The 14,350-nt window shown below is 36.1% G+C and overlaps 1 protein-coding gene across 3 annotated transcripts in view; it reads left to right on the top strand.

Annotated features, from left to right (window-relative positions):
• The window catches only part of LOC127962313 (immunoglobulin superfamily DCC subclass member 4), a 65,998-nt gene that overhangs the window by 43,047 nt on the left and 8,601 nt on the right, over positions 1–14,350 (top strand). For all 3 annotated transcript variants that reach the window (XM_052561851.1, XM_052561852.1, XM_052561853.1), the window contains 12 exons: positions 859–1,011; positions 2,495–2,905; positions 4,044–4,208; positions 6,150–6,287; positions 6,990–7,154; positions 8,733–8,954; positions 9,399–9,497; positions 9,605–9,788; positions 10,419–10,546; positions 12,430–12,600; positions 12,700–12,834; positions 14,087–14,189. In XM_052561851.1, coding sequence (XP_052417811.1) covers positions 859–1,011; positions 2,495–2,905; positions 4,044–4,208; positions 6,150–6,287; positions 6,990–7,154; positions 8,733–8,954; positions 9,399–9,497; positions 9,605–9,788; positions 10,419–10,546; positions 12,430–12,600; positions 12,700–12,834; positions 14,087–14,189 — 2,074 coding nt within the window. The remainder of the gene's footprint in view (positions 1–858; positions 1,012–2,494; positions 2,906–4,043; positions 4,209–6,149; positions 6,288–6,989; positions 7,155–8,732; positions 8,955–9,398; positions 9,498–9,604; positions 9,789–10,418; positions 10,547–12,429; positions 12,601–12,699; positions 12,835–14,086; positions 14,190–14,350) is intronic.

Here is a 14,350-nt window from a genome sequence, read left to right as displayed (position 1 = left end):
TCATAAAAAATTAAGAATATGTTGTAAAAATTCACGAGGTGTCTTTTTTTCTTTGTTTGAGCGCTAATATGGCATCCACAGACAGTCAGTGTCTCCATTGCTGTACTGACCTCTGCTGGTTCATGATGTGCATTGCACTCCATTGTAGTTTATTCAAAATTTTAAATCTATCTTTTTTGACCCTCATGTTGCTTCAGACACAAAAGACTTCCTTCCTTTCTGGCATGGGTTACAGAATGAGAAATGATGTATGGACACTGCTGATGTTTTCATCCTTTATTGGAATATTAAAGCGATAACACTTTATTTTAAGGTGTCCTTGTTACAGGTTATATGTACCTATTATTAAATTAACAATAAATTATGCATAATTATATGCAAGTAATCCTAAACCGCACCCTAATCCTAACCCTAACCATATAGTAAGCACATGAAGTTAATTAACATTAATTAGTTCTTAAATTTATAATTACACTGTAACAAGGACAACTTAAAATAATATGCAAACATTAAAGCTTTGGCCCTATTTAATGTTTTATTTTTTTTGTTTGTTTTTTTTTGCATTTGGCACAACATGAGGGTGCGTAATTGATGACATAATTAAATGTTATTCTTTTAAACTGTTCTTTTTAAAAACGTAACATTTTTATAAATTTTTATTTATTTATTTGTTTTTATTATTAAAACATGAGATTTGGATCTACCTAGTGACGAGATTAAATACTAAAATAGCTATTTTTCATACAGCTGTATAATTCAAATTTGAAATGTCCCAGCTTGCTCAGTCTTGATTAAATGATTTCCTTTTTTTTCCTTTTTTTTTTCCTTTTTGCACAACCACTCCTTTGGGATGAATAGATGGGAAGCCTATAGCTACAGATGTGGTTGTCTTGGCAACCAACCTAGTGATTCCTGACACCCGCAGTCACCATGCTGGAGTGTATGTGTGTCGTGCCAACAAACCCAAGACCAGAGATTTCGTCTCATCTCCGGCTGAACTCCGAGTTCTGGGTAATAGTGTGTTTACCTTTAATGGATCCTGCATATTCTTGAGAAATAGATGGATACATTACTGAGGGATTGTATATGCAACAAAATATATAATGAGTCTTACTAATTCAGAATCAGTGAGTCAAACATATGGGAAGCTGTAGACCTTATTTATCAGGCACAAAAAAAAAATCATTGGCTAGTAGTGTTAATGGCATTTAGGTTTTGAATATTTGTTCAAGAACTGTGTGGTACTATTGTTTATTAGTTTTGGTAGTACTTCCTGTATTTTTGTTTGTCCAAAGCAGATGCAAAATTTAGCTAGGAAGATGATATGCATACATGCATATTTTCCATGCACAATGAGGATTAAAAAGAAAAGGTCACTAGAAGAATCACAAGGATCTGAACTTTGCTAAACACTATCTAATGAGGTTGTTTGAACAACAACTCAAACTGTGTGTTGTGGTCAGACCGTAGAGGAACTTTGTGGCCATGCATACACTAAATGCATACACTGACTGATCTTTGGATCTTGCTAGGTGCTTAGCTTAGAAATTTCATAAGGAAAACTTATTTTAGAAGCAATCTCAGTCAAAAATATAAAACAGACAAGAAATGTTCTGCATGGAAGTACGATATAATTATTCCGCCTAAACATATGCTCCAACGTTTACAGCAAGAAGCTTTTTTATGCACTAGAGGAGGCTTCATCTAATCGATGCCCATCTGTTTTGCAGGAAAAAAAATAGTAGCTGAATTTTTTTTTTTGTGAAAATAAGTTTATAGCTTCCTGACATGTTTGAGCCTACAATATGGCTCATTTTATGGGTGAAATGTTATGGTTTTTACCCATTGGTTGATTTACTCATTTCTGTAATATTTATTCTGTATCACCTGTAGCTAATACAATAGTTAATATGAACTTGCTAAAAACAATAAATTAATCTTAGTGTTAATTTCTATATACACATTTTAAGTCAAATTTAACATAAGTTAAATTAATGATTTACTCAAAAATTTTAATTTGCTGAAAATGTACTCGCCCTCAGACCATCCAAGATGTAGGTGAATTTGTTTATCTGAACAGATTTGGATGATTTCTGAAGTCAGAATAGGAGTTCAAACATCTGATAAAAACAATAACAGAAATGGAGGAGTGGACGGAGTGTGGATTAGTTGTAGATTATTTTGATGTATTTATCAGATGTTCGAATTCTCATTCTGACGGCACCCATTCACTGCAGAGGATCTATTGGTCAGCAAGTAATGTAATGGTAAATTTCCTCAAATCTGTTCTGATGAAGAAACCAACTCATGTACATTTTGAATGGCCTGGAGTGAGTGTAAATTTTAAAATAGTGCATTTATATTAACATTAAACCACATTATTAAGTTGTAGCTCATGGTATGCCTTAATAAGTTGTAGCAATGTTTCTATATGATCCTCAATATATGATCCTCACTTTTCCCACTGTCTTTTTTTCCAATTCATTTTGCCCAGCTCCACCAGTCATTCTCCAGCCCCCAGAGCCGGTGTCCCTGTCCCGGGGTAATACGGCTCGGTTTGTGTGTAATAGTTCGGGTGACCCTCCACCTGCTCTGCGCTGGCTGAAGAATGGAGAACCGGTCCAGTCTAATGCCCGGGTTAAGACTCAGAGCCCTGGAGTTCTGCTCATTAACCAGCTGCGGCTGGACGATGCGGGATACTACCAGTGTATTGCTGCCAACAGCCTGGGCACCGCTTGTGCCACTGCCAAACTGTCTGTCATCGTGAGGGAGGGTCTGCCTAGCCCTCCTCGTCATGTGTTGGCCATACCCCACTCTAGCACTTCTGCCCTGCTCACCTGGGACCCACCTGAGCATAACAGTGACCAGATCATTGGCTTTTCAGTACACTACCAACGTACAACAGGTGAGAGAAAGTGTGTTTTTATGTACTGTATTTATTTACATTTCAGAATGGGGAGTAAAGAAATACCATTCTGTTGCCTAATGGTGAGATAATTTATAATGTTTTAATATATCAATTAATATTTATAAAATACTAATGCAAAATACATAATTGATATTTAAAGGGTTAGTTCACCCCTAAAAACTCTATTTGGTCATTAATTACTCAACATCATGTCATTCCAAACCTGTTCATCTTCAGAACACAAATTAAGATATTAATGAAATCTGTGAGCTTTCTGAAACTGTAATTTTACAAAGCTTTGTGCTACGCTTGTTAATGGCGGATGATGGTGAAAACAAGAGAAGAAGATTTATTTATTTTTTTTGACTGCACACAAAAATTATTCTCATGGCTTCATTAGGTTACAGTTGAACCACTGATGCCACATGGACTATTTTAACGATGTCCTTACTATGTTTCTGGGTCTAGGAACATTTCAGTTACATCAATATCAATGCAGGGTTAGATAGCTCTCGGATTTCATCAAAAATATCTTTAATTGTAGAGGCCTCAAAGGTTTGGAAAGACACAAGAGTGAGTAATTAATGACAAAAACGTAATTTATGGGTGAACTAACAGTTCGACTACACCTTGCCATATAATCAATAATTATACTAAGTTGAAGAACTAAAATGACTTAAACTATACTACAAATAAATTACAAAAGCACATAAAATTACTAAAAATAAACTGAAAACTGGAAATGTGATGAGTGAAATAATACTATAATAACACCGGTTTAATTTTAAACAACATGAATTAACTGTTAAAAAACGTTCTCTGAGCACTTTCCTGTTTTGTTAGTGTAAGTTCCTGGAGTCCCTGTCTGACCTGCAGTGTTTCTCATTACACTGAGTGTAGCCAGCTTAAGTGGATCAGTCCACAGAGAAAAATCCTGTCTCATTACTTTACCGAAGCCAATCCACTTCATAGATCGCGGCTGTACAGAACCACAAGCCTTATGTAAGCTCCGGCTCTTATTGATGGGGTCACGCTTCCCTTCGTTTAGAAACACATACACACAAGGACTGTCAGAAAAAATATTTTGGCTAAGATCAAATGTCATATGGAAAATGCATTATTTGTGTGTTGACAGGCTCAGACAACATGGAGTATCAGTTTGCAGTGAATAACGACACAACAGAGATGCACGTAAAGGAGCTGCTTCCTCACTCAGCCTACACCTTCTATGTAGTGGCCTACTCGCCCATGGGTGCCAGCCGCCCATCACAGCCCGTTACAGTGGAGACGCTAGAGGACGGTGAGCACTGACTAATGGGGAGGGGTCAGGTTTTAAAGAAATAGTTCACCCAAAAATGAAAACCTGGTCATCTTTTACTCACCCTCGTGTCTTTCCAAATCTGTACAATTTCTTTCTTGTGTTGAAAACAAAAGAGATTTTTCGAAGTGCAGTATCACACAGTTGCTGGTCTCCAATGACTTCCATAGGGAAGAAATACTATGGAAGTCAATGGGGACCATCAACCGTCTGATTGCAAGCATTCTTCAGAATACCTTATTTTATGTTCAACATAAGATAGAAACGCATACAGGTTTGGAACGACAAGAGGGTATTTTTGGGTGAATTATTCCTTTAAATGTTCCTGTAGCTCAAGCGGTAGAGCATTGCAAGGTTGGGGTGCGAATCCCAGGGAACACATGTTAGGAAAAATTGTTAGTCTGAATGCAATGTAAGTCGCTTTGGATAAAAGCATCTGCTAAATGCATAATTTATTTATTTTTTTAAATGCAAAGCAATGTGGATTGACTAATTGGCACAATAGCACACTTGGTTTCCTGCCTTTCTGATGGTTACACCTCAAGTACATATAATGTGTGCTCACAGGCTATGGTCAGAATAGCATGCTATCATACTATTTGTGCTGTGTCTATTATATTTACTGTATGCTATGTACATAGTTTATGCATGGAATACATGAACAGCCTACTAATAACTATTATGTAACACCCCACATGCAATGTGCTAGACTTGACCATTGTTTTTAGTGCAATTTTGATTGCAATGCTAGTAATTTGAAAGATTGAGTAAAATATTCAGAGATGCAATGGCAAAATGGCAAACTCACAGCATTTCTGAAACTAACAGATTGCTATTTAATTTGGTGCCATCCACAAATTTTTTTTTTGAACATAAGAGAACATAAGAGCTGGTGCTGCCAGTTTTTAATTGAATGTGCAATATTTTCAGTGCCAGCCGTAATTATTTTAGCTGTACAAAAAACTGCCTGTAATGCTGCTTGATGTTGCAGACTCGTACTTCTAATCATATTATTTTATCGTAAATGCACTGGTTTGTAGTGAAAATAGTTTTACTGTTTGCTGTACTTTTTTATTCTTCTGGTTATTTACTTGTAGCACCTGATGTATAGGAGGCCTAGCACATTTACAGATAATAGCATAATTTTGTGTAGCAAAATGAGGCTGATATATAATAATAATTTTCACCCATATGGTTGCCCTCTGGTGGCTAGAGGAAAATAAATGACCTCTCTGTGCAATAGACACTAGGTGCATCCTAATGTGCATACCTTTACACAATCCTGTGCCATTTTGAAGAATTAATAGTGTGAGTAGTGTGCATTTCAAATACCCGAACAAATTTTTTTTTTAAACTGAAAAAACAAAGCATGGCATTTTGGACACTCAAGTGTTGCAGCTTTCCTTAAGTAACGCAATGGGAGGGGCTTTTTAACTTCAATGCTGGGTGATAAAATTTACATTTAGTCATTTAGCAGACACTTTTATCCAAATCGACTTCCAATGGAAGCAATCAATAAAAGAGCAATGGTATGCAATCGCTATAACAAGTCTCAGTTAACTTTAGTTAACAGTACACGTAGCAATATTTTTTAAATTAATTATATAATAAATAAAAAGAAAACTGATAGAATAGAAAAAAAAATAGAACAAGCTAATGTTAGAGGCTTTAATTGATGTTAATGTTAATTGTATAATAAATAAAAAGAAAAGAAAAATTAAAAGATAGAATACAAAAAAATACAAGAGCTTGAACAAGGAGTTGTGAAGCATGTTCCCGAAAAAGAAAGGACCTGATCTAATAACTTATCAAATTGATACACTAGACGACATAGTATGTAGTGAATAGTGTAAATGCATATAGTGTGTAGTACATCATTTTTGTATGTTTTGTAAATCTTTGTTTGCTTTGTGATCTCTGCAGTTCCCAGTGCTTCTCCACAGCTGTCCCTGCTGAGCACATCACCCACTGACATCAGAGCCATGTGGCTGCCTCTGTCCCCACAGCTGAGCCGCGGAGCCATCACACGCTACCGCATTGACTACAGAGCACTGGAGCAGGGTAAGACAGCGCCACCTACTGACCTGGAATTTATTAAACCTTAAAAAAAAATAGGTGGATTTTTTTTTTTGTTGAGTATCATATTTCATACATCAGGCTAATATAACAAACAAAAATGCCATTGTGTTGCTGATGTATATATCAGTAAAAAGACATTTACCATAACCTTAACTGGGCGTTTTTAGAATTAAACTAAAAAGCCTTTTACTTGCTGAATCAGATATTATTAATCAGAAGACACAGGTATGTAGTAGATTGTATGCAGCAGGTATTTCAGCAAAGTTTTGAACAATGTTGAAAATTTGGAGGCCTTTGAAATTTGCAGATAATATATGATATGAATTCATAGGGTTAAGATGTGACCTTGACCTTGAAACATGATAAATACATGTTGGCTGCTGAATTCGTAGCTTTGTGCGTTATCTGTGGTCGCTAGTAGGGCAGCAGGCTTGTCTGGGGTATTTTGAGCTGAATGACAAAGACATGGCTGATTGCTCCTGCTCTATTAGAGCTCTGGATGCTTAATGAACAGCAATAAAGGTGGAACAAAAGACAGATTCGGTCTGATGGCCTGTGACGCAGAATGAGAGACAGAACCAAACTCAATTTAGACATTCATTGTTCGTGCTTCTTTCTCAGCCAGCTGTAGAAATGATTTTGTACTTATTTTCTGGCACATGATTGTGTGTGTGTGCCCTCCAGTGGATCACATATACTCTGTGGAAGTGGGTGGGAATGAGACGCAGGTGACTCTAAGGGATCTGAAACCAAATCAAACGTACCAGCTCCGGATTGCGGCGGGAACGCGAGCTGGGTTCAGTCTGTCTTCTGATTGGGCCTCGCACCACACACCAAACCTTACTCAGGGTGAGTGAACACAAACACGTACACATAAGCAAATGCATGCACACTGATACCAGTTTCAACTCACACAAGGTTAAACTTATATGCAGTGGTGCCTCCAAGGGGCGGCCGGTGGGCCGTTGATCCCCTAAAACAACACTGACCACACCCCACTGGTCCCACAATCAGCAAGATTGTATACATTTTTGGTGAACTTCAGATTTTTTAGTGATTTGAAGAGTGATGTCTACATGTACTGTATAATCAGACAGGGTCCAAAAACGAAAAACTCAAGTAAGCATATGTCACCACATGCATTTTTTGTGTGTAGTTTAGATCTTGTCCACCCTGGTACTAAGTTCAAATCTATAGTCAAGTACAAAGTCCTAAATGCACTACTGTTTAACTCTGCATTTTATAAAAATCAGATTGAAATATATATAATTACAGTAAAAACTGTAATATTGTGAAATATTATCACAAAAATAAAAATGTAAATGTATTCTTGTGATGGTAAAGCTAAATTTTCAGTCTTTGCTCCAGTATTCAGTATGCTGCTGTGTTACTCAAGAATAATTTCTTGTTATCATCAATGTTGAAAACATTTGTACTGCTTAATATCTTTTGTGGAAATAGTCATATAGAAAGTTAAAAATATATATAATTTTTTTTTTTTTAGATGTTATGCTAATTTTAGTATAAAATCTGATAATGAATTTGTGTACCTTCTGTTCAATCCATTTTGAATGACTTATTATTTTAATTATTTTATTTTATTATATTATATTATATCATAATATAATTTAATTTGTATGATCTTTATTTTAATTATTTAATATTTAAATTTTATCTTATAAATTATTTTGTTCTAAATTATAAGGATTTTCTCTTAAGATTAAGGATTAGCTGTTTCCCATGGCCTGTTCTTAAAGGGATACTCCACCCCAAAATTATATTTTTGTCTTTAATTACTTACCCCCATGTCGTTCCAGACACTTAAAAGCTTTGATCGTTTTCATGACACAAATTAAGCGACGAGAATACTTTCTGTACTAGAAGACGGAGAAGACAAATTGTTGAATAAAGTCGTTATTTTTGTTTTCTTCTTGTACAAGCAGGATTCTTGTTGCTTCATAACGTAATGGTTGATCCACTGTTGGCAGAGGGACTATTCTGATGATTTCTTTTATACTTTTCTGGACCTTGACAGTCACAAGCCTCTCGGTTTTCATTTAAAATATCTTAAATTGTGTTCCGAAGACGAACGAAGCTTTTACATGTGTAAAACGACGTGGGGATAAGTGATTAATGACAGAATTATCATTCTGTGGTGGAGTATCTCTTGAAATCTTAAATGGGAGGTTAACAGTAGGAAAATAAAATAATCTAATAATTCTGATCCTCACAAATTGTAGTAGTTGGAGAAGCTTGCAGGCTTATTTTTGTTTTTTTTAAATACTAGTTTAATTTGTATGCAATTTTCAGCATCCTTCATTAAAACTGTCCTGGAGGCGCCACTGCTTATGTACTGCCCTGTCAGCTTGCTCACACAAAATACACACAGCCGTTCTCACTGTTGTCTCCCTCTGTTGTTCTTCCCAGTGCTCTTTGCTCCCACCGAGCTCAAAGTGAGAGCCAAAATGCATTCCCTCCATGTCACATGGCAGCCACCACCCAATCATACTCAGATCACTGGTTATAAGCTTTCCTGGCAGGAACTGGATGGAGAGGAGCTGCCCAATGAGGAGAAGCCTATGATCAATGAGAGGATTCAACAGATCAAACTGAGGAAGAGAGTTAAACACCATGAGGTCACAGGCCTTGGTGAGAGCTCACCAGTAACTTTATTCACACAAACCTTACTCTCACACACAAATATACTTGAAAAACTGCACATACACAGCAGCTCATTTGATGCTAAATGCAGGGAATAAAGCTGAAATAAAGCTTTAAAAAAGAAAAAATCAGCTAGCTGCCAAAGCAGTATATCTCATTTTCAATTAACACTAAAAGAACTACGCTACAACTAAAACTGAAATATGCTTAACAAACACACACACACACACGCACACACACACATATATGTGTGTGTGTGTATTCAAAATTATTCAAAATTACTAAAACTAAAATCCAAATTATATAAAAAAATTCAAATTATTATATCAATTATTAATGTTATTGATACTAAAATAACACTGGCCTATACCAGCACGAATGCAAAGGTTTATAGTTTGAGCATGAGAAGTTTTATCTGCCTGATTGTTTCAGCTCCTGATCAGCTGTACGAGGTGAAAGTTTGGCCGTTTAATAAACAGACTGAGGGTTATCCTGCTGTCTGGAAGGGCAGAACAGAGAAGCTCACACGAGGTGCGTGTGGTTGCTATTAGATCAAATCATATCTTGCTGTGCTTTAGATTTAAAGCACATTACATTTGTGTGTGTGTGTGTGTGTGTGTGTGACTGTTTTTTTTTAGTGCGGACAACAGACTCTCTCCCTCCACTGCCACCCATCAGTGTCAGAGCTCGTGCAAACAGTTCCACCTCTATCTGGCTCCGCTGGGAGAAACCGCACTTTAGCAATGTGCGAATCATCAACTACACTATACGCTGCAGCCCCGCAGGAATACGCAATGCATCGCTGGTCTCATACTATACCAGGTACCAGATATATAAGCAATAATGATAATGCATAAACAGATTATAAACAGTCATTGTGAAATAAAGACTAAAGGCAAAAATACATCATCACACGCTCATTTTCTTACCCAAAGCATTCAGTCATCCAGCAATTATTTGCCAATCTTTGGCATTTTTGAAATTGTCATTGGTTTTAAAATAGATCAGAATTTATAATTAATAATAATATAATTAATATATATATATTTAAAATTTTAAGTAAATATTGTAAATTCATTCCAAAAATGTTTATTTCTATGTATATATTTTTTATTATATTTTTTCTCCGTGTACGCTATATGACTGATCAAAATTTTTTCAAAAAAGTGACAATAAAGTAATTTATAATGTTACTAAACACCAAAGAATCCTAGAAAAAAATTTATATCACAGTTTACACTGTGATAAAAAACAAAACAAAAAAGAATATTAAGCAGCACAACTGTTTTTAACATTGATAATAATAATACATGTCTAATCAGCACATTAGAATGATTTCAGATGGATCATGTGACACTGAAGACTGAGTAATGATGCTGAAAACTCAGCATTGCCATCAAAGGAATAAACCGGTCCTCTTACTGTGTTTTTCTGTATCTCGCTGTATTTCAGCTCTTCTCAGGAGATTTTACTGGAGTCACTAAAGCCCTTCACCAGCTATGAAATAGCTGTGCAGTCTAATGGAGTTGATATGAGTGGCCCTTTCAGCAGCACAGTGGAAGAGTCCACACTTCCAGACAGTGAGTACAGCCCATTTCAGTGCTGTAAAAGAGCCTTTCTACCTAATACACTGAAAAAAGAAACTTATATGAAGTATAAAGATGTTACATGGTCTTTATTCTGTTTTTCACATGAGTAAATCACATGGGTAAATTTGGGAGAGTGTCTTGTGCACACTGTGTCTTGTGTTTGTCTGTGCTTGAGCGAGAGCTTTAATTATAGTGTGTACACAAGCGTGAGTGTGTGTAGGGTTTTTTTTTTTGAGTGTGAAGTGATGAATTCGTGTTTGTGAGTGTATTGCTAGTATGTGAGTTGTGTGGCTCGGTGCGAGTCAGTGTGTTTGTGTTAGGTTAACAGTTAGGGGATTAATAGGGAGAGGTGTAAGGAGATAATTGGCTTTAATTAAAAGTCCAGATGGAATTGCCCCTCTTGTTGGCCAAGAGTCTTTCAGCTTGTCAGTCAGTCTAGCCAAGTGATGGCGGGGAGGGGCATGTTGCCACAGAGATTTAGTGTCAGACTAACTGAGAGGAGCTTTATCTACTTTTGAGGGGGGAAAAAGAGTGGGCACTTCAATATGAGACATTTCCCTCTATAATAAACTGAAATTATACTCGTAGTATCTCCCAGACTGCACACGCTGAGACCAGTATAACAACACAAACCTTTTACATGTGCTTTTCTTGGCGAACACTTTTTTTCTACTAAAGGAAAACTGGATTTTTGTGTTTGTGATATTAGTGTTGCATTAGCAGCCAGCACACAATAGAGATCATTCACTCACAAGATCACTCACAAAATGAGGTTTAACAGGAAACGCAAAATGAGAAGTTTAGCAGAATGTTCAAGCTGCTCCTTACCATCCACTTTCATTGTATGTAGATTTTTACTGTCAACCTTCAAAAATTGATCAAAAGTTGGCATTACAGAAAATCAATGTGACTTGATGTGTGCATGTTTTTTGAAGGCATGCAGACCAAAAGAGACTGAAATTTAAGTTCTTTTTTTTAAAACATTTTAGTGTTAAAGTGTTTAGCGTAAATAGTTTTCACTTTTTGTTGGGCAATTTATTTATTTATTTTTTTAAAGGTGTGTACCTTCAAGTTATGTTTTTCAAGGTTTATTTATTACATTTCTGTGTCACTGTTTTGTTTAGGTACTTTGCAGCAGATATCAATAAGCAATATTGTATTTAATTTATTGATCCTATAAATCCCTTTTATGAGCTGCAATTTTTAAATCAATAAAAATAAATTATATTAGTGTATTCAATGTACACAGCAAATCAGTCCCATTGCATTTCTGAAAGTACTGTACTGTGACGTGCCATGTAAAGACCAGGGTAAATGCCAGAGTATTGGATGCAAAATTCACTTTTACATGGTGCCCTCAGCCAGTTGTACGCTGTCCACCTTTTTTGTGTGAGTGACAACAGCGTGTTGTAACCAATGCAGGTGTTTTGTTGTCTTAATTTTCTCTCGACATCAGAGCAACTGAAGGCACAGTGGATTTAGTTTTTTTTTTATGGTAATGCGCCACCAAATACACAAAAATAAAAAAAAAAACAGAACAGAGGGGCGGGGTGAGCAGTAGCTCTTTATAATTTAAAGAGACATGCTCCGAAATGGGTCACTGTGAAAAAACACTGTTTTTGACAAGGTAAAAGGGTGTTGTTTTAAACGATCCTTGAGGAATTTGGCAGACATTTCATAAAAACCCAAAAGAATCAAACCAACTTGTGGAAAATCTGATTTCCCCTTTAAAGTAGTCTGAAATATTGAGTAAAAGTGTACGTTTTTGTGTTACATTCAAATGATTCAGAGCGAAAACGTTCTTAATTATTATGCTTCTCATTTCCTTTTTTGGTTTCTTGTGTGTCGGGTATAAACGTGTGTGTTTATGACAGGACCCTCCTCTCCCCCTCTGGATATGCAGTTGAGTGCGCTGGACTCAAACTCTGTTCTGGTGAGCTGGCATCCTCCACTGGAGCCAAATGGTGTCATTTTGACCTACTGGATCCTCTACACTGGCAACCTCAGCCATCCAGATCACATGTGGATAAACCTCACACGTGATGGTATATCCACACAAGCACAAACAAACACTGTGCTGTACTTCATAAGCAAATGTGCAATGTCTCTGATAAATCTCTCTTTGTCTCACTCACTTTCCTTAGGTTCTGTTACCAGTGCAGAGGTCCAAGGCCTGATGAGTGGGATACATTATTATTTTAAGATAGGGGCTTGCACTGAAGTTGGGGTGGGACCATATTCACCTGTGAAGGATGTCTATACTCCTCCAAAGAAATATGGTGTGTATGTGTATGTAAAGGTTTTCACACTATTTGTTGCCATTTACTTGGTACTTTACAGTATTGCTTTGGCTAGTTTAGTTAATTCATTTACTTTATAGGTCAGTGCTTTTTTTCCAAAGCAACATGCCAGTATCACCCTGCAGTTGTAAATAGATACACTATTGTTCAAAAGATTGGGGTCTGAAAGGTTTATTTAAAAAACAAATTAATATTTTTTTCTGCCTTAAATTGATGAAAATAAATAATAAAGAAATTTAATAATGTTAAAATATTTCTGTTTCAAACTCATGGTATTCCTCATTTTTTCTTTTATCAAAATATCCTTATTTTGATATTTCATACTATTTCAAAATATTACAGTTTTACTATATTTTTGTATTAAATAAATGCATCCTTTAGAGCATAAGATACTCCTTTCAGAATCATAAAAATGTTTTTACTATTTTTACAGAGATAATTTGTTTTTTAAGTAACCTTTATTTCACTGGAAATATAAAAGAATCAATCTCCCATAGCTACTAATTGAAACCTCAGAATCTTTACATTTATGTAATACAGTTATACATTTCTGTTACATTTGCACTTGAGCCTTTGGTAGATGCTTTTACCCGAAGAGACATACATCGTATTCAAGATATACAATCAACTTAATCGAACGTTGGCCTTGCAATACTCTTTGAGCTACAGAAAACTTGGCTGATATGTGAACATTTGCTATCAGTAAATGGAAGCTTATAGCTCACAAACATGAACCTGCAAATTTCACTGATTTGTGCTTGTATATATCTTTGTGTATTTAATATTTTCTATTGCTTTGGCAAAGATAACCCTTGTTAAGTTTCTCTGAATCTGCATGAGGCGTCACAGGTGTGTTTTGTGTGTGTGCATGTGTGTGTGTGTGTGTAGAGACTGCCATCTGCCTCTGCCCATCACTGACACTCAATTAATAGCACTCCCACAGGGAGTGTGAAGTGATTCAGTCCAGCCCCATACACACACACCGTCTGTGGGGAGTTGGCCACAGAAAATCACACAGACTTACATACACCAGTTGTATAATGACTTATAATTAATGTAATGCATTGTGTCATAATTAATATTTCATTATTATGCTTAAGCATGATTCAGTTGTATTGAATTACTATGAAGTTTAATTATGCATAATTACTCGCTGACTGATTTCTACAATTCTGTTGTGCATTCTCTCTCTCTCTCTCTCTCTCTCTCTCTCTCTCTCTCTCTCCTACAGAGCTGGATATCCATGCTGTGACTGGTATCATAGTTGGAGTGTGTCTTGGTCTTCTCTGCATCCTGCTCTGCATGTGTGTCAGTTTCCGCAATGGAAAAGCACGGTACGCTCCTGTTTAAACTCTGTGAGATCCGCACATTTAGATTGCTCCATTGGTTATAAATGGTTTGCCCAAAATTGAAAATTCTGTCATGATTGATCTTTATGACTTACTTTATTGTGCGGAACAAAAAGATATATTTATAAGAATGTTTCTTCTGCTTT

The sequence above is a fragment of the Carassius gibelio genome, chromosome B7 (assembly GCF_023724105.1).
Source record: "Carassius gibelio isolate Cgi1373 ecotype wild population from Czech Republic chromosome B7, carGib1.2-hapl.c, whole genome shotgun sequence".
In the NCBI taxonomy this organism is placed as follows: Eukaryota; Metazoa; Chordata; class Actinopteri; order Cypriniformes; family Cyprinidae; genus Carassius; species Carassius gibelio.
The sequence above is the reverse complement of the archived record's forward strand: the minus strand, read 5'-3'. Positions and strand labels throughout refer to the sequence as shown.